General features: G+C 41.3%; 1 protein-coding gene across 3 annotated transcripts in view; it reads right to left on the bottom strand.

Annotated features, from left to right (window-relative positions):
- Nucleotides 1–5,538: 5,538 nt before the first annotated feature.
- The window catches only part of Nim1k (NIM1 serine/threonine protein kinase), a 57,309-nt gene continuing 39,076 nt past the window's right edge, over nucleotides 5,539–23,771 (bottom strand). For all 3 annotated transcript variants that reach the window (XM_015497345.2, XM_048800075.1, XM_048800076.1), the window contains 2 exons: nucleotides 7,995–8,263; nucleotides 5,539–6,410 (listed from right to left, as the gene is read on the bottom strand). In XM_015497345.2, the coding sequence (XP_015352831.1) occupies nucleotides 5,661–6,410; nucleotides 7,995–8,263 (1,019 nt within the window). In that variant the 3' untranslated portion in view covers nucleotides 5,539–5,660. The remainder of the gene's footprint in view (nucleotides 6,411–7,994; nucleotides 8,264–23,771) is intronic.

Raw genomic sequence — 23,771 nt, forward strand, 5'->3', positions numbered from 1 at the left:
TCTTTCATTTAAAATATGAACTCTCTTGACACAACCCTTTCTTCAAAATTTCCAGGAACTGCTCTTAAGTTATGGGCTCTTAATTTTTTTTCCTGATTAGTAGTAGGTGAAAAAGCTTACCTGTCAATTTTCCCCCCAAAACTATTTCTATAAAGGCAGTGATTTGATGTAGAGGATCATATGATTTTTTTAAAAAACCATATGATTTTTTTAAAAAACAAGGTTCTAGATTATAACAATGAAAAGAGTGCATTTCCTGGGCTACTTATTCAGTATAGTGAGCACTTTTCACCTTATGTATCCAATTCCTTATTTCAGACTTGCAGGCTCCTGTGGGAGCTGGTCCCACCCTTCTTCAATTCAGCACCACATGACCAAGGATTAATGTTTTCATTCACTCTGCCTTTTCTTACATTCCTCAACCATGTAAAAATCTCTTCCAGCTTAGTGCCTTTGATCTATGTATGCATCAGAAATCTTGGATCTCACTTCAGATCCGTTCTGCCCTGCCTTCTACTCCAGCTGCTACTGTGGCCACTACTTCTATGAAGTCTTTGACCAGGTTCTCAGAATGTAATAGCTAGCGCTTCCCTTTGGATTCTGCTACATGCCTTTTGCTTTGGCTTCACTGTTGTCAAATGCCTAATTTTATAACACAGAAGTACAAGGGAGTTAGTTGTCCATGGGACACCCTTGACCAACAATGGAAAGTTGCCGATGGATGATTCCTCCTCTCATTCCCTGGGTAGATGATTCTGAAACACATTTCATAAAGCTCCTCAGAAGATCCTACAGAATCAACTACCAGTTGCCTATGGCCAGTTTTGGAATGAACATTCTTATGTTGTCTTTCCTCTTTGGTTTTACTCTCATGCTTTCCTGCATTCTGGGATCATTTCCCAAATAAATGACTTTTTGATATAATCTTCATGCAAGGATTAGCCTCAAGCTGTTTTCTTTCACGTTCTCTTACATGGCAAGGTGTGATTAAGGTTTAAGACCTTGAGATAGATGATTCTGGGTCTGGCAGAAGCAGCTCATTCTTGCCCAAAGACCCATCAAGCCTTCTAGTGAGGCAGCTGCCTCTGAGATTGGCCTCCACCAGATCCTCTTTCAATGCTTTTGTTATTCTCTACACCAAAAGCAAAGTGGGGTCTCAGCCCAGCCTTAGTGGAGAAATACAACCTACTCTCTAGGTGGAAATAGTGTAGACATTGAGGGAATTGCACAACCTGGAATCCAGGGGAAATGTGAGTTGACCTTGAGGTTGATGGGTAAGAGCTGGAAATGGAAGAATATAAGACTAGATACAGGTTATGGGCCAGGTGTGGTAGCAAATACCTATAATCCCAGCAACTCAAAGGCTGAAGCAGGAGGACTGCAAAGCTTGAGGCCAGCCGCAACAATTTAGTGAGGCCCTAAGCATCTTAGTATACATCTTGTCTCAAAAAGAGGTGGGGATGTAGCACAGTGATAGAGTGTGCCTGGGCTCAATCCCTAGCAAACACCCCCCCCCCCAAAGAAAAATGTTATGGGAATTTGGCTGACCACTTAAGAATGGAGGACATCTGAAGTTGGTCCTATTATATTGCTGGTTGGCTACTAAGGCTCACATGTGATTGTGGCAAACAGTAAATGAGATGGAGATGGTTGAACTACTTTGACAGTACTGAGGAAAAGGTTGGGGAGTTTCAGGAGGTGGGAATATTAAGGATGGATTTTTTATGTGAGACCAAGCAGCCACCTGTGTTCCCTAGGAAGACATTACCTTCACTGAGGTAATGCAGAATGCACAGGTGAGGGGTGCCCCCGCTCTGAAGAGCTCAGATCTGGCTGGCCCCTGCTAACGGGTCGTTAGTAGGAAATGCTGCTGTGAAACCAAACATGCTATTGCAGTGGAGACAAGGGATTCTAGAATTTTGGCAGAGAAGAAGTAAACACAATAAAATGGATAGTAAGATGAGTGGAAATTAAGATGCCTTGATCTCCAGGACTTTGTGCCAATGGCTAACAGTGTGGAATTCTGAGGGCCAGCTGATTACAGTGTTACTTACGTAACCAAAAACCGCAGGGAGGGAAGAAAAGCTGATGAGCAGATGGCTGAGGTAGTCTGTCAAAGAAAATCATGGTCCCTTATCCAGCTTCCTGATCTAAATCAACTTACAGATCTAGGGCACAATGAAGGGGAGGACTGGTCTACAGAAAAAGCCTCACTTCCACCAGTATATATGATGTACCCACTTAGGATTTCTCAAAGCCTGTTGAGTACTACTGTGGCTTTATATGCAGATGAGGGTTTATGGAAACCAGGTTATAAAGGGAGAGTTCTGGACATACTCTCTCACTTTAGGATTATTTCGCTAAATTCCAAGTATATATTTTGATGTATGGAGTAAGGGCTTTACGAGAGGAAGAGTCATGTGGAAACTTCTTCCTGGCCATGTTAATAAATTATGAGCAATCGCATTAAAAAATGCAGCCATCTGTGTCACCATCAAAAATGTTAAGAGATGCAGCAGTAATGGGCCCCATCATAATTTCATTTTACTTACAATCAGATTCCTGAAAACAAGCAGATGGATAATGGAGGATAAGGGTGCACTGTGTTAATCTCTGTCATAGCTACCATGCCAGATGCATCTTTACTGGCATTTGACAGGCAGCTATTGAGTTGGCAAAAGCATCCTCATATTCTATCAGAAAGAAGTTCACATTACTTTGAAATGGACAGTGATTCTCATTTACTCTGTTTCCCCAAGGTGATGTTAAACTTCCTGCTCACTATATGGTCTAAAAGGGCCTTGATCATGTTGACATTCTGCAGAACATCCACTGTATTATGATGAGATGCAAGGTGGATTTGGCTATTAGGAAGTGACAAGTACTCTAGATGCCCTGGTTACTTATGTGTGCCAAAGTATGGATGATAAACTATGAACAATCAGAGGCATGTCACATTGGTGTTTAGAGAACTAATGATCTGGTTCATATCAAGATATTCCTTCTACAGTAAAAAAGATTTCTTGCACCTTTCACCATTTAACACTGAGACAGATCAAGCATTTAGTAGGTCTCTGGATTGTGAAGACACATATGTTAAACATATTTTTCCAACCTATTTATCAGGACTGCCATTTCACAAAAGAAAGATCACAGCAGTTTCAGCCTTCAGCACAAACTGAGGTGACACTCAGGCTATGTACATGGTAGTTAAGAATATTGTGCATACTCTGGCAAGCCCTAGTGGAAGGTTACAACACAGGCCTGGGGGATCTGGGAGTAAGGACATGCCTTCTGTAACAGAGATGCTCAAGTCCCTGGCATAGTTCTGGGTCCCAAAGAGACTGTACACCTGATTAAGGGATACCAAGGAATGAAACAAACAGAACTGAGAGCCTATGATCTGGACATTATCAAATTCATAGGGCCATAAATTCAGATGGCACGCATTGATACATCATCATTGGAATATTAGAATTGACATCCATTCAGGATATGGTTTGTCTTTATGTCTATGGTGTATCCTCCAATACAATTGTGCTAAGACCTAGAGAATACTTAGTTTGTTGTCACAGTATCACACATAATATTGCCTTGAGGACCAATTTTTTTTTTTTTTTAATAAATGAGGTGGGGCAATGGGCACGGGACCACAAAACTCCTTCGTCTACCCTATATCTCAGTGGGAAGCAACTGGTGTAAATAGAACAATGGAATGACTCAGCTAAGGCACCATATACTAGGCAGCAACCAGCAAAATTGTGGTACTATCCTCCAAAACTAAGCATTCATGCATTTGCAATGGCTCATATATGTCCTCCATCCTAAAATACACAGGTCTAGAAAACAATAGGTAGAAGTAGGATTGACCCATCTCACCATCACAGTCAGTGACTTGAAGACTTTATAACCTTTTCCTACAACCTTGGCTTGACTTGAGATTTTGGTTTCTAGGAGCCAGGGTGATTCTTCACCAGGGTACCAAGGATTCTAGTGAATTAGAACCTATGACTGTCACATGTTTGCTTGAAGCTCCCCACACCAGTGGACAAGCATGCAAAGAAAGGAGATATATTGGTGGGGATTATTGACTCTGATTATCATAAGAAGCTGAAGAGGAATATGTCTGGAATCCAAAAGCTTCACTGGTGTGTTACTTTGGGCCTTATGATAACAGTGAACAGGCAATGTCAGCAATTATAATCTGATAAGGACAAGGCAACTGAGGACTCAGATCCTTTGGTGATGAAGGTTTGGGTCACACTATCCAATCTAGACTAGCTGAAATGCTGGCCAAAGGTGAGGGAAAATTAGAATAGGTGATTGAAGAGGGAAATGAGTCCAACTGCAGCCTTAGGACCAGCTTTAGTAATGATTGTAGCTCAATGGGGGCTCAAAGGCCCTCCACAAGAAGCATCAGCATCACCTGGGAACTTGTTAGAAATGCAAATTCTCCCCTCACCCCCAGATGTACTGAATTCAAAAATCTGATGGCGGGGCCTCACAGTCTGTGGTTAAGCAAGCCCTCAGATGATTCTGATGCATTAGAGCTTGAGAATCACAGCTGCAGATCCTACTAACCTACTGTATTAAGTCCTTCCAGATGCCACCCCTTTGAAGCACATGTAAAAGAGGGTGATCAGGGTGAGACATAGAGTGGGGGTGAGTTGTGTCAGCTTCTGTGAGCCACTTCAGGTTTTTCCCACCATGTTTCCTCCAGCCACTAGACCAGACAGTGACCATTGCCATGCAGGTTTAGACAGCCTCATGCAGGTCCTACTTAGCTCTCCCTTGTTTCAGGCCAATGATGTGTAACTCACGGCTTCTCTAACATCAAGGCATGGGAGCCACAAGGAACACACTTGGCACTCACACAGCAGTATGAAATGCATGGCAGATGACACCATACACCCTGAACAGTGGTGGACAGGAGTCAATGGATAAGCTCTTTCCCCTTTCATACCCTGGGACCAGACACCCCGAGGATCCTGCAGGACTGAACACCAGTCACGTGTACCACTGGCCAACTTGATAATGTGTCTTCATATTGGCTGTACCTCTTTCACCTGTTCCTCACTCTGGTGCTCTGGGATCACTTCTCAAATAAATTACATAGAAGCCTTTGGGGTTAGGTTTGTTTTAGGGGAACCTAGTGTAAAACCTAGTGCTTTTGGCATTTTCCCAAGAGTCATGATTTTCCTCAGTTTTCACACTGTCACATACTCAAGAGTGGCCTTCCTAAAGACCTAATCCAAAGAAGCAAACTTCTACTATGAGATCACCCTGTTTGAATTCTCCGCACAGCATCTATCACTATTTGATATTTTCTTTTTGAAAAACAAAGTTGTTGGTGCCTTTGTCCTATATTAGAATATGCTGGTCTGTCTTATTCTTTGCGATTTCATCAGTAACTTAAACAGTGCCTGGCACAAAATGAGCACTGAATAAATATTTTCTTGATTAAATGAAGAGTTTGAGAATAAGACAAGACCCCAACTCAATCCAGAATCTGGGCTAATAGACTTTTAGGAGAAAAAAATGCATACCTCAAATTTAAATTTATTTAAAAATTACAAAAATGTTTCCACCCAAGTTGTCCGTGAAAAAAATTTAAAAGCAGCAACAATGATCTTGGTTAATTCCCAGCAGTCTGATGTAATTTATAAAATCGAACAAAATTTGGATGTGTGTCTTATGCCTCTGTAGACACGGGACCCTTTTTTAAGGTCTCTTTCTTTAGGGTCTGGTAGTATGATAATTGGGACACTTTCCAAAGCCTTTTTCCTTTGCACTCTATGTAAAATGATTCTATAGACCCCTGTGATGGCGCTTCGAGCATCTCTTCCTTGGTTGTTTCGAATATGCTCTTCTGTGATACCCAAATGTTCTAAAGTGCTTTTCACCTCGTTTTCTTCTTCTTTGAGAGTGCTGGTTTCTGACAAGTGTTTAGGATCCAGTTGGAAAGGTTCCAAAGGAGTGGGGCATGGAACCCCTTGCATCCACTCATTGTTCATGATGTAGTTGATCCCATACCTCTCTGAGGGTACAGGCTGAAGAACTCCTCGGATGAGCCGGTGGCAGGGCTCTGACACGTGTGGGGGCACGCTGTAGGTGCCCCCGAGGATGCTCTTCTTCAGTTTGGCCACCGTCTCTGCCCGAAATGGCATTGTGCCTGTCACCATGAAATACAAAAGCACCCCCAAGGCCCAGATATCCACATAAACACCGATGTAGTGCTCATCGCGGAAAAGCTCAGGGGCAGCATAGGGAGGAGATCCACAGAAGGTGTTCAGCATTTCACCTTTTCTACTTACTGTGCTGAATCCAAAATCACCCACCTTCACACATGTGTTACTGGTATAGAATACATTCTCTGCTTTCAGATCCCTGTGAATAATTTGGTTTTCATGCTGTGGAAGGAGAAATGAAGAGAAGGAAAGTAAGTTTCAAAGTAAAATACCAAAATAAAAAGATGTCAGTTAATTTGAAACAGTGAGGTGATGGTGGTGTAATAACAGAAAATCAAGGGAGATCAACTTAAGTCATGTTAGTACTCTGTCGTAACCTCTAGACCAATGTAACACCCACACCTCCCAAATAGACCAAAGGTTCCATTCTTTCTTGGAGCAGGGGTTGGAGTCTGTTCCACTCATGTGGACTCGGGAATCTATCCCAGAAATAAAACCCAGATCTTACAAAACTACACACTCTAAAACATGAGTCCTCCTTAGTTTTTTAGTCTTATCTGGGTTTTTCTGATGAAGAGATCTTTTGACTGGGGTCTCCAACTTCCTGACCATGTTCTTTGGGGAGACTCTTTTATTTCTATACAATTCAGTAGAAGGAAGGAGGCTGCATTTGGTGTTTGTAGCAACAGATCCCACTATGGGTTGTGATCCTTGCACTCTGGATCCAGGCCAATAATCTTCTCAAAACCCTTGACCTGTTTAATCCCAAGGGTTCTTGGGAAGTGGTTTAATGTTACTTTTCCCAACATAACTCTAGGGGTAAAAATCCAGATTTTTGAGGCTGACAATCTGATCAGTTCTAGGTTAAACTGTATCAGCTACTTGATATGAATGTCAGTTTCCTTCTTTGTAAAATGCCATACTGATAACCACCTCATAAGGCTGGGTGTGAGAACAGTATAAAATGCCATATCAACTGTGTTCAGTATGGTCCTTGCACATAAACAAACTCAATAAAATATTTGATTTTATTTATCTATGTCTTTGATTCACCTTTACTCTTTAGAGACCAGATTTCTGGGAGAAACAGCAAGGCATAGGGCTTCTGGACTCATGTCTGACCTACCACTGCTGGATTCCCTTCTGCTTTGCCACCAGATTTAGTAGTCGGTGTGCAAGTCGAGTTCCTCCCATGTGCCCAGCAATATGGTGAATAACAGAGCACAAAGAAACAACTCTCGGAGGAACTGGGAGAGTCCAGATTTATCTAAATAATCAAAGAATAAAATAAGAATGACATAATCATGAATGTGCTGGGACACAGAGGCAGTAAGAACTAGGTGCTCATTGAAGGCAAGAAAGTTCAGTGTGAATTGACATGAGATTGATGAAGCTAGTTTCAGAGAGAGAACTAAGCTGGTCGTGAAGTGTGGCTAGGATTTGGAATGTGAGACATGAGAAGTGGGAAAAAGGCATCCTAGACAGGGTTAGGGTTGAAGACCAAGAAGCAGTGAGGAGCCAGCTATGCTGGTAGTAGAACATGAGGTTAAGAAATGGTAATGGCCCGGGAGGGGATGGTGTTCATTCAGCTATGCTGATTGACTCCTGCCAACTTTGGGAGAAGCCAAGAGGCTGTCATGTAAATGGAGACCCCTGGATGTTACAAGAAGCATGATCCCAGCCAGACTTCTGACCCTCACAGAATTCTCACAGCCCTGCAAGATGCTTAAATGATGGTAAACTAAAGTCCCATGTTTCCAATGCTGGTGGATATGGGGACAAGACTCTGTCCTTGCCCCTGCTCACCATGTGCTTCACAGCAGACACAATCTGGGAGAAGATGAGTTTGCTTTCTGGTTCAGAGAGCTTCCCTTCAGTGCTGATTTTCCCAAAGAGTTCCCCGCCCCCTGCATACTCCATCACCAAGTGGAGCTTGGATAGGGTCTCCACGACTTCATAAAGGCGGATAATGTTGGGATGGTGCAGTTTTTCCATGCTGGAGATTTCACGGGAGAGTAGCCTTTGAGTTTTCTGGTCTAACTTGGTCTTGTCCAGGATCTTAATGGCCACCTTCTCTGAAAAAAAAAAAAAAAGCCAAAAGATGTGACAGGAAAAATAGGTATTTATAACTGGAAGAATCTTAGATGGGCTCCTTTATTTTACTAGACAAAGAGGTTGAGTGGTAGTTCTCAAGTCCACAGAGCTCATTGATGAGAAAGACAAAGCAACAAAGCAATTCTGGAGTTCAATTAGTGCTCCACTTAGATCTGTGTGAGTCTTCCCCACACAGGTTTTAGTGACAACCACTGGCTCCCAAGAGAATTTTCAGTTGTGATTTTTTATTTGGCTTTTATAAATAAAGTAAAATCACCCTTGTTTAGCTCAGAGAGCCCTTCTTGATGGGACCAGCATATCTCTTCAGCCTCATTGTCCACAATTCTGTCCATCATCCCCAACTTCCCTTATAACCCTTATTCCAACAATTACAGAGTTATGCCTGGGGCCTATCCTCTACCTGGATCATTCTCTCTGTCACTTCTTCCCTCTCTGCTCTTTACTCAGTTAGTTTCAGATGGTCTTTTAAAGACTACTTTCAGAATGAACTCATTCCAGGGAGTCTTCTATGACACTCATCCTAGGATGACCATGATATCTGGGTTCTGGGTACTCAGAGCTCTAGTGTACTCTACACTGGCCTATAATGTCGAATCCCCATCTTTCTGCCTCTCCCTGTGTGGACTATATTTTATTTGACCTTGTCAGAGACTGGTATGTATCAGAAGCAGTGCTCAGTGTTTGCTGAGGGTTGGTAAAGGCAAGAGGAAATTGGCTGGTGGGGGATTAATTGGTAAGATGGTTCTGGGTTGCAGTTTGGTATTTTTATTGAAACACTTAAAAATAGTTACACACTTTGACCCAGTCATTTCACTTTTAGCAATTAATCAAAGAAATAATCTGATGCATATACAAAGATGTATGCATAAGAAGATTTCTGTGATACTGAGAATAGAACAGTTTCCAGCAAGAGATGGTGAAATTGACCAAATTATGTTGTGTACATATGCTAACATGTAACAATGAGTCACAGTATTATGTATAATTGTAATGTGCCAATAAAAATACAATTTAAAAAGAGATGTTAAAGGGGCCATGGTTGTGGCTCAGTGGTAGAGCGCTTGCCTAGCATGCCTGAGGCACTGGATTCGATCCCTGGTACCATGTTAAAAAAATATATATACAAAACATAAAATAAAATAAAAAGGGCTGGGTATGGGACTCAATGGTTAAGCAACCCTGAGTATAATCCAAACCAACAAACAAAAGAAGAAGCTAGAAAGAGATGTTAGTGTGTAGTTCATTTACATTTATAATAGCACACAATGGTTGATCTTTTTTTATGATGTTTATTTTTATTGATATGAAAAGAGGTTACCTATACAAGAGAGGAAAAATACAAATATATGTTTACATAGAAAAATATGGCAGAATATTCATTAAAATATTTATTTAAAAGAGTTACTTTCTAGTTGGGGAAGCACAAATGGTTTTCTTTAAAATTTGTTTTCGCTTATTGGTATTTTCTAATTTTTCTATAATAAATATAGATTGTGTAATGAAAATGGTTACTGTTAAAAAATGGATGAATTTTCCATGATAAAACATTCATATTTTGGTTCAAACTGGACCAGACTTTTTATTAGATAAGAAAAAAAGTGATCAGGCAAGTAAATAGAACAAGAGCACAGAGTATCTGTGACTATTTCCAAACCGCCTGCTGTAAAAACTTTGGCACAGTGGTTGTCAGCATGAAGATAGATGCTACTAATTCAAAATAGGAGTGTTATCAGTATATTAAAGGGTGTAGCTCAGGAGTACAGCACTGGCCTTGCATGAGCAATTCCCTAGGTTTGATTCCCTACACCCCCCAAAGAAGGTCCATTTGGGCTTCTGGAATTGAAAGAGGCTGGGTTCACTGGTGTCTGATGTGGCCAGCCCACTCTTGGTAGAGGCAATACTGTGCAGTAAGGAGGCAAATGATAAAGGAGCATAGCACCCAGTGCTTAGGTCACTGGGGCTGGCAATCAGCCCCAGGAAACAGATCTCCCAGTGTCAATCCTTGGGACATTCTTCCTCCTTGGGCATATCTGTTCTGCTTTTCAGTCCTGAGGGTTAAGATTCCCTTCAGTTGTTTACCTGAACCACAAGTTTCTCATCTGGTATAGCCTGTTGGATGAACTGTTTTTATAAGAACTAGAATAATGAATTCCATCCTTCGATTTCATATACTCCCTGGAGAATGTGCCCTCCTTGATTTTCCCCATTGTTGACTCAGACTTTGTTACAGCTTGTTGCTTCCTCACTTCATGGAGCAACTGTGCAGTTGTAGGTGTACACGGTTCAGTTGGCAACGGGTGTCAGGCCTGCCTTTAACACAATCCTAGTGTTTTATTTCCCTTCCCTTCCTCTCCCTCTCCCTTTGATTTTCATGGCTCTTAGCAAAGCCCCCCTCCCTACCCAGTCACCCCATGGATCAGGACAAGAGTGAGGCAGAAGGGTGTTATGAGAGTCGGTGCTTCCTTAAATTCTGCTCCTGAGGCACCTTGATCACTTCGATTCACATTAAATCATCTTATATCCATGCCTTATAGCACAACTGCCTATTTAAAAGTCCTGGTATTCCAAATTGTTGCTCAGTGGTAAAAACTGCCACTCCACGAAGAACTAGATTTCCAAATCTACTCTTTGAACACACATTCAGTCAGCAGGTACTATGCACCAAGCACATGCACTGGGAAGACACACATTGTTCTTACCATCCAGTGGGAGAGAAAGACTTTAAAAAAAAAATCCTTATGATATGTGTGATAGATGCTAGGAAGGAATATGGATAAAGAATGGAAAGGCCTCCTTAAGTAAGGACACCAAAGCTGTGATCAAGAGGTGAGGGGAGAAATCTGTGGGGATGGCATGAGTGACAGCCTGGGTGAGATGTAGCATTTGTGCTTGAGGACCTGAGAGAAGCCTGCTATGCTGAGAAACATAGGCAGAGTCAGATAACCAGCTTCAGGAAATGCTGCCTTTATCTTTATGGTAATGGAAACCTAAGGTTTGAAGGGAGAGTGTTGTGATCTGATGGCCATTTTTAAAGAGCGGGCTGGCTACAGTGTGGGAGGTAGGTAGAGCAGCAGCTGGCCTGGGAGCAGGGTAGTTGTTCACAACATGGTTATCACAATCCTGAGGACCCTCTTGATAGTGGCAGGAAACAGGGAAGGAAGTAGACAGATTTCAAAAGTCAACTCTCCTTTCTCACATCTTATGAGGTGACTGACACAGGTCCCACCTAGTGGGCAACACATTATTTAAACCACACTTGCAAAGTCAAAAAGTCCAGAGGCCAGGTCGTAAGAGCAGAGCGGGCTCATTTAAGCAGCAGGGAGTTAGTGGAAACTTGAGGGTCCTGAGGTGCACCTGACCTGATATGAAGGGACAGCTGCTACTCAAGTCCAGAGATGATGGTTACTGTTGGGAATGTAGACCTGGTACTGTGAAATCTTCCAATTTTTATTGTTTAGAAAGAGCGTGGACATCTGAAATTTTCTGCAAAAGCTTCCAATGAATAAGTACCCACAACAAATTCAAATTTTCAAGCCTAGATTAGACCAAGCAAAATATGTACATAGAACAAGGGATTAGGGGTATGAACAGATATTAGAACCTAGAAAGTGTGCTGTGTAGCTAGGCATGGTGGTGCACACCTGTAATCCCAGTGACTCAGGAGGCTGAGGCAGAAGCATCACAAGTTATTTAAAAAAATTTTTTTTGTAAGACATTTCTAAACACTACCCTAATATATGTATATTTATCAATAAATTGTAAGCATGTACTACTAACATACACTTTAAATATGCATAATCACTGAAATAAAATGATACAATTACAAATAAATAAAAATGGAAGTACTAGTTTCCCCCCTCATACCAGTGAACCATCTTGGGCACCTCTGGGGTATATGGGAGATGAAGGAAAATATAAGCCAAGCTGATGCTGGAGATTGGCCAGGGCCAAGGTCTTGGGGGGTTCACATTAAGACCTCACTTGAGGACAGTGAGGGATCACTAGAAGGTTGTAAGCCGGGTGTTTTAGTCAACTTTTTTTGCTGCTGTGATTAAAAGATCTGACAAGAACAATTTTAGAGGAGGGAAAGTTTGAGGGCTCACAGTTTCAGAGGTCTCAGTCCATGGAAAGCCAGCTCCATTTCTCAGGGACTGAGGTGAGGAAGAACATCATAATGGAAGAGTGTGGCAGAGGGAAGCAGCTCACAAGATGATCAGGAAGCAGAGAGAGACTCCATTGGTTAGATACAAAATATATACCCCCATACCACGCCCCCCAATGCCACCTCCTCCAGCCACACCCTACCAACCTACAGTTACCATTCAGTTAATCCCTATCAGGACATTAATTCACTGATTGGGTTAAGACTCTCACAACCCAATCATTTCTCCTCTGAACCTTCTTTCATTGTCTCTCAGCCTTTGGGGAACACCTTGCATCCAAACCATAATACAGGGCTAAATGGGCAGGCTGGCCTTTTCTAAAAGATCCCTTCTGGCTGCAGTGGGGGGGAATGATGTAAGTGTGGATGAAGAAGATGAGTTACAGTGGTTTCATCCAACTAGGCAAAGATGAGATATTTAGAAGATAATATCAATAGGACCCGGTGTTTGGCTGTTGGGGGCCAAAGAAGAGTTCAAGATTTCTAGGTTGAGCAACTCCAAGGATGGTGGCATTCAGTGGAGGAGTGAGCAGATCTTAATTTCTGTCATCACAGTTCTGCACACTCCTTCAATTCCCCTGCCTCCTCTCACCTTGTTGGGGTCACTCAGCTAAACAACAAACCTGGTTAAATCCAGCTTCCCACCTGCTCACTGTCGGCACCCATGCAGCTGAATATGACCACGTGTCTCACTTTGCGTGAATGATCACTCACCTCTGGGCAGATGTACTGTTATCTCCCTAGTCCAATAACCTTCCTACACTTCCAAATGCCTCCTTGATGGCTTTGTCTCCCATCAACTTTCTAATACCTTCTCCTGCCCCTCACTTATAGCCAAGGACCTTGCTTCTTACTTTGAGTTTAAAAAGCAACAGAAAAGAATTTTCTCAAGTTCTTCTCACCATGTCTTCTCACCAACCTGAATCTGTGCCCACAGACTTTGTCTTCCTATTACCTTGGATAAATGGTTCCTGCTCCTATCTAAGGCTCAGCTGAGACTTTTTTACATGCTGCATGCATTCCATCTTCTAACTACTCAAGATCAATCCTTCACAATTTTTTCATTCTCTCTTGCATGATCAACGTTCCTCTTTCTATTTCATTACTTCATTAGCACATGAATGCTTTCCCTCATCTTAAAAAAAAAATTCTTCCCAATAGAAACACCAAAAGACTTATGCTAGAATGTTCATGACAATTTTTATGGTCTGAATGTGGTCTCCTAAAATTCATGTGTTGGAAACCCAATCTTCTTGCAACAGTGTTGGGAGCCGGGGCCTTTTGGGGAGGTGTTTAGGTCACCAGGTTTGTACCCTTATAAGTGGATTAATGTCACCACATAAAGATCTTGCAGGAGTGGATTTTCTCTCTCTTGCCCTTTTCTACCTTCCACCATAGACATATTAAGAAAGACCTCACCAGATATCAGACCTTGATCTTGGACTTTCCAGCCTCCAGAGCTGTGAAAAATAATTTTCTGGTTTTTTTTTTTTTTTTTTTTTTTTTGGAACGTGAATTAAACTCAGGGTCACTCAACCACTGAGTCACATCCCCAGCCCCATTTTGTATTTTATTTAGAGACAGGGTCTCACTGAGTTGCTTAGCACCTCACTGTTGCTAAGGCTGGCTTTGAACTTGTGATCCTTCTGCCTTAGCCTCCCAAGCCACCGAGATTACAGATGTGCCCCCACTGTGCCTGGCTAATTTTCTGTTCTTTAGAAATTAGCCTGAATTATTCTGTTAGAGGAAGACAAAACAGATGAAGACCACCATTATTCATAACAGCCCAAACACTTGAAACTATTCACATCATTAATAGTAGAATAAACAAGAGGTGGTATATACACACAATATACCAGTGGACATGAACAGGTAGAGCAGGCTCTAGCAGCTAGAGAAAGCCAGTGGCAAAGAGATGGAGAGACTGGCAGCTGAAGATCAGGCCTGCATGTGCTGAAATGGTGAAGCACCAACAGCACTTGCTCTGTAGTGTATAGGTGTGCGACAGGTGTGCCAAACCTAAGTTTAATATTGTGCTCTTAATCTCTGCCTTCCCACACTTATGCCTCCCACAGTCTTCCCCATTTTGGTAAATGCAAACTCTTATTGTAGTTGCCCAGATTCTTTCATAATCCACGTTCCGTTTGTCAGCAGATCCTGTTACCTCTCTACCTCCTAAATGTGGCCAGAGTCCAGCCATTTCTCAGCATTCCTCTGCCACCCTCCTGGTCCAAGCCGCCCAGGGTTTTGTCTGGGTTATTGTAATAGGCTCTTAGCTGACCTCTGCTTTTTTCCCTTTGATCCCTCCAGTCTATTTTCAACAAAGCACCCAGAGTGATCCTGTTAAAGAGTAAGCCATGTCAGGTCACTCCTGGCTCTCCCCAATGGCTCTGTTTCCCTTTTAGGAAAGGCCAAAGTCCTTATTATGACACACTTGGCCCTGCACCATCTGGCTCCTGCTACTCTTTGCCCTGATGCCCCTCCGCTGGTCTGAGAGCAATGCAGGCACACCCCTCAGCTTGGCACACTCAATCTTGCCATCCCCTCTGCTTCTTTGCTTTGTTCCATTTCTGTCAGTTTAACTATGACTTCCCTGGTAAGGCTGTCCCCAGCCAATTTCTCTAAACACTGTAGCCTTCCATGCCTGCTGTCTATCCTTCCGCTCTAGTTTCCTTCTGACCACTCACCACTACATAACACAACAAATATTTTACTCACTTGTTGTTGTTTGACTCCATCACTGGAATATAATAAGTTCCATAAGGAGAGAGATGGCTGTCTGTTTTGTTTATTGCTATACCCCAGTTTCTAGAATAGTGGTATATATACAAAATATACCAGTGGACATGAATAGGTAGAGCAGGTCCTAGCAGGTCAGGCCTGCATGTGCTGAAATGGTGAGGTACCAACAGCATTTGCTCTGTAGTGTATAGGTGTGTGACAGTCATGCCAAACCCAAGATCTCTGCCTGCCCACATAGGTGCCTCCCATGGTCTCTCTGTTTTAGTAAATGCAAACTCTTGTTGTAGTTGCCCAGACTCTTCCCTATTCCACATTCAATTTGTCAGCAGATCCTGTTATCTTCTTTACCTCCTAAACATGGCCAGAGTCCAGCCATTTCTCAGCATTCCACTGCCCCCCTCCTGGTCCAAGCCAGGGTCTTGCCTGAGTTTTTGCAATAGGCGCCAGGCTGACCTCTGCTTTTCTTTCTTTGATCCCTACAGTCTTTCTTCAACAAAAGTAAGTGCACAGCAAATATTGATGTAGTGAATGATTTCCTTTAGTTATTGCAAGAATCTAGGGTATCAGCATCACAGTGCAAAGCTTGCCTGCTGCTTTTTCCACTTACCATTGTGTCCAAGACACCTTCCATGATACAGTCTCCATAACCGTGATTTCTAGTGGCTGGGAACCAGTGCCAGCACCTAGTTTAATTTATTTGACTATCTCCTGTATCATTGGATCCTGCAAGTTATTTCTAGTCCTTAACACCATAAATAATACCATGATGGACATTTTAGGTTTCCAACATTAGACTTATTTTTAGAATGAATTCCTAAAGTTACAACTAACCATTTTTAAACTACTATTTTAATGACTATATTCAAAAGGAGAGATTACTTTCTTAAAACCAGTGGGACTTCTTCATTAGGCTTTACTACAGACTGAGTTACTTCCAGCCCTGTCCTCCTGAAGATGATAGCTCAGAGCATCTATCGCAGGGTACCATGTGCTGCTCCCTCTCCTAGGTCCTTTCCAACGTAACTAGATTTTCATGAAAAATTAGTCATGAACTTAATTCACCAAATATTCGTCAAGTGTTTGGTATTCTTAATGCATGTGGGGGAGGCTCTAAGTTTCATATGATACATTATCTGACACCAAGGAGCTTGTAAACTTAAACCCCCAAGATTTTTATTATAGCTTGGATTTTACTAAATCCCAAATCATTACTTCTTAGTCATGATCTCCATATACCTCCAAGTCAGTGCTCCCAAATCTTTACTCTCGGATCCATTTATTCTCCTGCAATTTACTCATTACTGCTAAGTTATTAAAACTGGAAGCATGGACATCATTTTCAACACTTCTTCCTCATGTTTCTTTCTGCTCTACCCATCTAACTGGTCCCAAGGGTTTTCAACATTCTAAAACATTTTTTCAAATGCATCCTCCTCTCTCCATCCTCACTGCCACTCCCTAATTGCAATGGACATCTTCGTTCATCTGGACCAATTTTTTTTTCCTGCCTTTCTGGACTCTTGTCAGTCCCCAACTTCAATTCACCTTCTTCACTAAAATCAAATCATAATTAACCCCTTGTATTAATCTCTTGTTTAAAACTCTTCAGTTGCTCCCCAATTCTAAATGACAAAATTTAAATATGCAAGAAGATCCTTTGTGGTCAAGTCCCTGACTACATCACCCACTCTATCCCACCACCCTGTGGGTGCTCCGTGCTCTAGCTTCATTGAATTCGTTTTTAATCTCCTAATACTCCACTGCACTGGTTCATACCTCATGTACTTTATATCCTATCTGTCTTCCTAGAACTCTCTTTCCCCTCGATGTCTCCTCAAACTTCAAGACCTAGTGCAAGATCAACAGACCCCTTCTGGATTCTATCTGGCCCTGGTGGGCATACCTTTGCTGCCTTACTCTGTGACAGCACTTACCAGTTGTTTCCCTGTCTCTATCAATGGCCATGAATTCCTATCAGGCAAGAAGTGTCTCTTACTTGTCTCTGTAAGGTCCACACCAAAGCATGTGCTTATGAGATGTTTATTACATATTGCTGTTCTTAAAAGAGGAGTGAATGAGCCAATGAATAAATAAACTGAAAGAGAAGAAGAAAGGATCCTAGAAACATGAGACAAAAGTAGAGGGGAGTAGGAGGTCAGGAAGGGTAGCAGCAGAGAAAAGCATAGTCACCTGTGCCCCTTTTCCTTTGTTGATGGCAACAGATGGAACATAAAATATTCAGAAGCCGAGAACGTCATCTCTTTTGAGAAATTGCCCATCAGCCTAAAAGCAGATCATGATGGCTCTCAGCCTGTCCTATCCACTTGCAGGACCCAAGGGAATTTCAGCTGGTAGTATAAAAATAAACTCAGCTAGCAGAGGCCCATGTTGGAGCCTTCTTTCAAGAGAACCAGAGCAGCTGGTGTCTTTTGTTTTTGAGCTGCTCCTGGCACTGAATGCTCTACTTTCCTAGGAATCACTTCCATCATCTCATCCAGACTGTTCATGTTTCCTAGAAAACCTGATGACAATTCTGGGCACGCTGGCTTTGTATGGGATCACATCTGTGCAAATGACTCTACTTTCCTGTCCTCTTTCACTCAAACCATCCCATAACCAGGGGGGATGTTGTGCCTTTAAAAGGAGGACTCTGTGGCAGGTTGGGTGAGCATGTCGAGGAGGTCACACAGTTACCTACCTGCATGGCAGGGAAACACCATGTCCTCTAACTCAGGGGGACTAGCATGAAGTTAATTTGATAACATTACAGACAAGAAGCCTTGGAACTCGAGTCACTATGTAAATACCAATTGTTATCATTGTGCCTTTTCCTCCTGTCCTCCTCACATAACAGCCTGTCTACAAAATGAGAACTCTCCAACCTTATGGAGATGGCTCAGCTTAGCAGGTCACTGGCTCTATGGTGGATGTGTCCATCAACTTGCTGCCCTCTCAACTCTCCCTCCTCAGAAACATTGCTCTGGACCTTGGGGTCCGCTGAAAGAGTGGTGGGTACATGGCCCTAAAGACTGCAGCTGCCTTCACTCAAAGGTAGCCCATCATCAGCTGCCAGGGAACAAACATATCCTCTCAAAATTTGAACTGACATAGAATGAGGCCTGTAGAATGCAGATGGGCAATAGAGCCCAGGGGTAAAGTGGATGGGAGACTGGCATTGGCCATTCTTGGCCATGATGTACCTTTGAATACATAAGAATAGAAAGTTACTTTTCACAAACGAATAGAAAGATGGGAGAATCTTCACAGGAGGAAGAAATGAAAAACCAGAAGTCCCAGAGAAAGAAAGGAGATGAAAAGGGTAACCCCACTTCCCTGCCGGGGCCAGAGAATTCCCCTGTACTCCTTACACCCCTTTCCATGTGAGAGTGAGTAGGTTACTGTTCCATGAACCAAATGATGCTATGACTCAGGCCTAAAGAACCTAGACTTCTTGGAAAGCAGACTAATGCTAGTATTTAATGAATTCTTACCATGTGCTCTGCCTAGGCACATGGCAGATATTCTATATTTATTTATTTATATTTATATATATATTTTCTATTTGGTCCTCTCAACAATCCTATGCAGCTGATATATTTGCCTCATTTTATTTTATTTTTTATTTGTTCTTCTTAGTTATACTATTTGCCTTCTTTTATACATAAAGAAAATGAGGCACAGAACATTGAAATAACTTGTTTAGGGTCACATAGCTAGAGAAAAAAATTATTGGAATTCCATCCAGGTCTGGTTGACTCCAAAGTCAATATAAACCCTCAATATTGTACTCCCTTCTGCCAGGTAAAGACAGTGGCAATTCTTCCCCAGATAGTGTCTAAATGAGGAAAAGGACAGGTAGAAAGTTGGTGGCAAGAAGAAACCATGCTGATTTTGTGATATCTGGTTACTTATGTATTTTGGAATGAAATGTCCCCCAAAGATCCATGTTTTAACTTGGATCCCAGCCAATGGAGTTATTGGGATGTTGTGGAACATTTAAGATGTGGGGCCTAGTAGAAGGACTTCAGGTCATTGGGGGCATGTCCTTGAACTGAATACTAGGACGCTGGCCCTTCCCACCTCTGTCTTTATTCTTCCTGGCTGCCATGAGGTGAGAGCTTCCTCTGCTGCATGTTCTCTACTGTGATGTCCTACTACACCACAGGCCCAAAGACAGCACAGCAAAGCCATCATGGACTGAAACTTGTGAATCTGTGAACTAAAATAAGACTTCCTTCCTTAAAAGTGATTATCTCAGGCATTTTGTCATAGTTGTACAAAGCTGACTAACATGGTTATATACTCCTATTGCTCCTTTATTATTTTCTGTTTCCTTGACTTTTCCACATACATTTTGAAAGCAAGAACACTCCTTGGGGAGTATTGCTGAAAGGAGGAAGGGTGCTCATAGATATGAAGGAGACAGTGGTACCTGGCTAGCTTTGGCTAGCTAATCAAGGGCACAGTGTGAGAGGTGCCTCCTCCATATTGTGCTAAAATTCTGAGGTAGCCTGATGGGGTGAGAAGAAAGCCCCGTTCTAAACCTGTCTCTGTCATGAGCTCAGGACAGCCACTTCTGGCCCTCCATTTTCTAATGTGTAAGACATGGAAGGATGGATGAAGTCAGGGTTTCCTAAAGTGGAACCTTTAACACTTTAAGGCATGAAATAATTTGGGGTATGGAAACAGTCTTAAATAGCACTGAATCATTATTCAGTGCATAAAAAAACTATTCTCATTTCAGTTCCCCCCGAATTCTAATTAAGGCAAAGAGGAAGTGTCAGACTGGTTGTTAGCAGTAATTTTTCCAATTACTTTCTGTTACTCAGTAATTTTCCTTTGAAACTTTTAAAGTTGTTTGCATTGTATTTATTTGTACCATTCTATTATTATTATGTTCATATTTTTATCATATTTTTATATTTTTATCATGAAATTCTGAACAAGTGATGTCAGTTTTTCATTATCATGATATAAATTTCCTTTTGAAATAAGTTTAAGTAAGAAATAAAGCTGTGCTCATGAGAGCTATGTTTTGCTGAGTAAACTACTATGTGCCTTGCATTTCACATGTGGTATTTCTAATTTTCCCAACAATTCTAAGAGTCGTTAGCTCTAATGTATAGCTGAGGAACTGAGGACAAACAAGGTTAAGTAATATACATGAAGTCAGATGCCCAAATGAAGATTTGAAGCACATTGTTTTGATCCTGAAGCCCATTCTCTTCTCATAGTCCCACCCTGCTTCCTCTCTATTGGAAAACATCTGAATCCTCCCATCAGCAGCTCAAAGCTGGCCAATCCAGCAGCCTTTGCAGAAGGTAGCCTCTGGGATCCTCTCAGCACAGTCACTCCCTTCTGAACTCCTCTCCCAGCATGGCTTTATCCAAATTCTCCTCTATCCTTCCTAACCATATCTCCTGCCTCAATTTCTGGCCCCTTATCTTCCACTGGGGCTTTTCTTTTGTTTTTCATTATTGTTCTAGGCCACTGAAAAGCAACATCTCTCCTAATTTATGAGTAAAGATTCAAAAGCTGCCCTTCAATCAGGCACTGTGCATTAAAACTTCTCCATGCATGCCTTCTGACCAAGAGAGCTAACTTCTAGGAATATGAAAAGTCATACAAGTATGCAAAGATACATGGAAAAAGATAATCTCTGTATCATCATAAATAACAGCAAAACTTTAGAAACAATCGAAACACTAATCAATGGGGATCAAGTTAAAGAATTTATGCTATTGCTGTATAATGGAATTCTATGTAGTTTTTAAAAGTGACAGGATTAATACATGTTGAATTGAAAAATATCCATAATTAATGGCTTTGAGAAATGATAGTGTTCAAAAGAAATTGAAGTTAGTATGTTGAAGAAACATCTGCACCTGTATGTTTATTGCACCTGTATGTTTATTGCACCTATGTTCACAACAGCCAACATACAGATGGAATCAATGTACATGTTCACCAACAAACAAATGAATAAAGAAAATGTGGCATATACACACAATAGAATACAATTTGGCTATTAAAAAAAAAGAATGAAATTCTTTCATTGACAATGATATGGATGAAACTGGAAGACATTATGTTGAGTGAAATAAGTCAATTACAGAAAGACAAATACCATATAGTCTCACTTATATGTGGAAGCTAAAAAGCTTACCTCAAAGAAATAGAGAATATATAAGTGTTTACCAGAACCTGAGAAGGAGGTGTGAGAGGGAGCGATGGAGAGAGGTTGATAAATGGGCCCAGGGTTGGGTGGTACAGAAGGAATAACTTAACGTTCTGTAGCACAGCAGGATGACTATGGTTGACAATAATTAATTGAATATTTTAAAATGGCAGAGAGAATTTTTCTTTATTTATTTTTTTGTTTTGTTTTGAAGTGCTAGAAATAGAATCCAGGGCATCGTACAAGTTTGGAAAGCACTCCACCATTGAGGTATACCCTCAAATCAGCAGAGAAAATTTTGAATATTCCTAACGTAAGAAAATGATAAATATCTGAGGTGACAGAAATGTCAATTACCCTGATCTGATGTGTTAAAATGTCACATTGTACCCCATTAATATGTATAATTACTATGTATAGATTATATTAATATGTACACATTACTATGTGTCAATTAAAAATTTAAATGTTCTTTTTTTATATTATGGTATTTGCCACTATGGTAGTTTCACAGTAGTGCACACCAGCAACCCTAGCCACTTTGGAGGCTGAGGCAGGAGGATTGCAATTCAAGGCAGCCTGAATTGAGACCCTGTCTCAAAATAAAAATAAAAAGGGTTGGGGGTGTAGCTCACCAGTAGAGCACTGGGTTCAATCCCCTGTACTGGAAAAAAAATCATGGTGTTAATGGAGCAAGATTAAATGATTCCATTGACATATTTAAAATGCACACATGTATATGACACACACATTTATGTGTATGTATGTGTGTGAATATATGTATACACACACACACACACACACAACTTATATAGATATAAAATGCCAATCAGGATGTAAACCAGTAGTTATTTTGGTATAAAACAGTTGCTCATCACCCTTTTCTACTGTCCTCCTCAGTAATTTCCATCTATTTCCATGATCACCTCAATTTAAACATGGTCTGACCTTATGCCCATGTCCCTGCCTGAGCACAAGACTTCCGGGTAGACAGGTCCTCTGGGACCTGTTTTCCATCTCACCTCTGCTCTTCCTTGACATATCCCTGTTTGTATTAGCCTTGCTCTTCTTTTGGTTCACATCGTCAAGTAAGGCAAAGTTAGTGCCTTCTCCCTTCTTTCCATCCTCAGTTACACATGCAGTTAGTTATCAACTGTGATGTTTAATTTTATTTGTCAACTTGACTGGGCCAAATGATGCCCAGACATTTGGTCAAGAATTTTTCAAGATGTGTTTGTGAGGGTGTTTGTGGATGAGATTTATATTTGAATTAGCAGACTGTCCTCCCAATGCTGTCTTCCTCCAATCAGTTAAAGATAGGAATAGAAAAAAAGCCCAAGTAAGAGAACTCCCCCTGTTCAACTGCCTTACGCTAGGACATTGGTTTTTGCATCCTTCAGATTTCAACTGCAACACTGGCTTGGATCTTGCCTTTGGATAGGAACTACACCAGTGGCTCTCCTTAGTTTCCAGCTCCTGAATGCAGATATTGGGAATTCTCATTCTTATTCTTCATAATAATGTGAGCCAAATCCTTATAATAAATCTCTTATCTATCCATCCACCCATCCATCCATCCATATGTACATACACATGTATTGGTTCTGGAGAACCCTGACCATTACTCCAGTCCTGTGGATTCTTCTCCTCAGCATCACACAGCTCTTTCTATCTTGACAGCCACCATCTGGCTCAGGATCTCCTCTAATCTGTCTGAGCTATCACCATTGCTTCCTGCCTCCTGTACCCTATCTTCCCAACATCATTCTCACTGTTATAGGATTATTCTTCCAAAAGCCTTGTCCTAACCACAGAAATCCTGATGATTCTTTATTTCTTAAAAAAAAAAAAAAAAGCAATTCCAGATCCTTAAGACAAAAATCAGAGTCCAGCATGATTCAGCCTCAACATAGCTTCCAGTCCTTCCTCCCACCATTTCCTAGTGTTTAGGGAAACTGTACCACACATCATTTCCCCATATTTATGGTTTTAACTCACTTTATTTTACCCATTTATCCTCCATCCTCTAATAACTACTGATCCAAAATCCTACTCATCCTTGAAGTGGAGCTATCCCTACTGAAAGCCTTTTACAATAGTCCCCAAGATGGAAGAGTCTCTTTCTTTTAAATCCATGACTTTTCTTATATAAGTTTCAAATTTTGCTTGTGGTATATTTATTTGTATATGTTTTTTCTCTCCCCTTATCCTTGAGGGTGGGAACTGTATCTAATTTATGTAAATGAACATTATCCCAAGTGAAAATGAAATTTGAAAGTAAATGCAGCATCAAACCCTGACAATACTTCTAAACTGAGTCTAAAAGACAAGCTACCTGGATTTGTAACAAAAAAAAAAAAAAAGCTTTTTTTAAAAAGTCATTTGT

The sequence above is a fragment of the Marmota marmota genome, unplaced genomic scaffold (genome assembly GCF_001458135.2).
Source record: "Marmota marmota marmota unplaced genomic scaffold, marMar, whole genome shotgun sequence".
In the NCBI taxonomy this organism is placed as follows: Eukaryota; Metazoa; Chordata; class Mammalia; order Rodentia; family Sciuridae; genus Marmota; species Marmota marmota.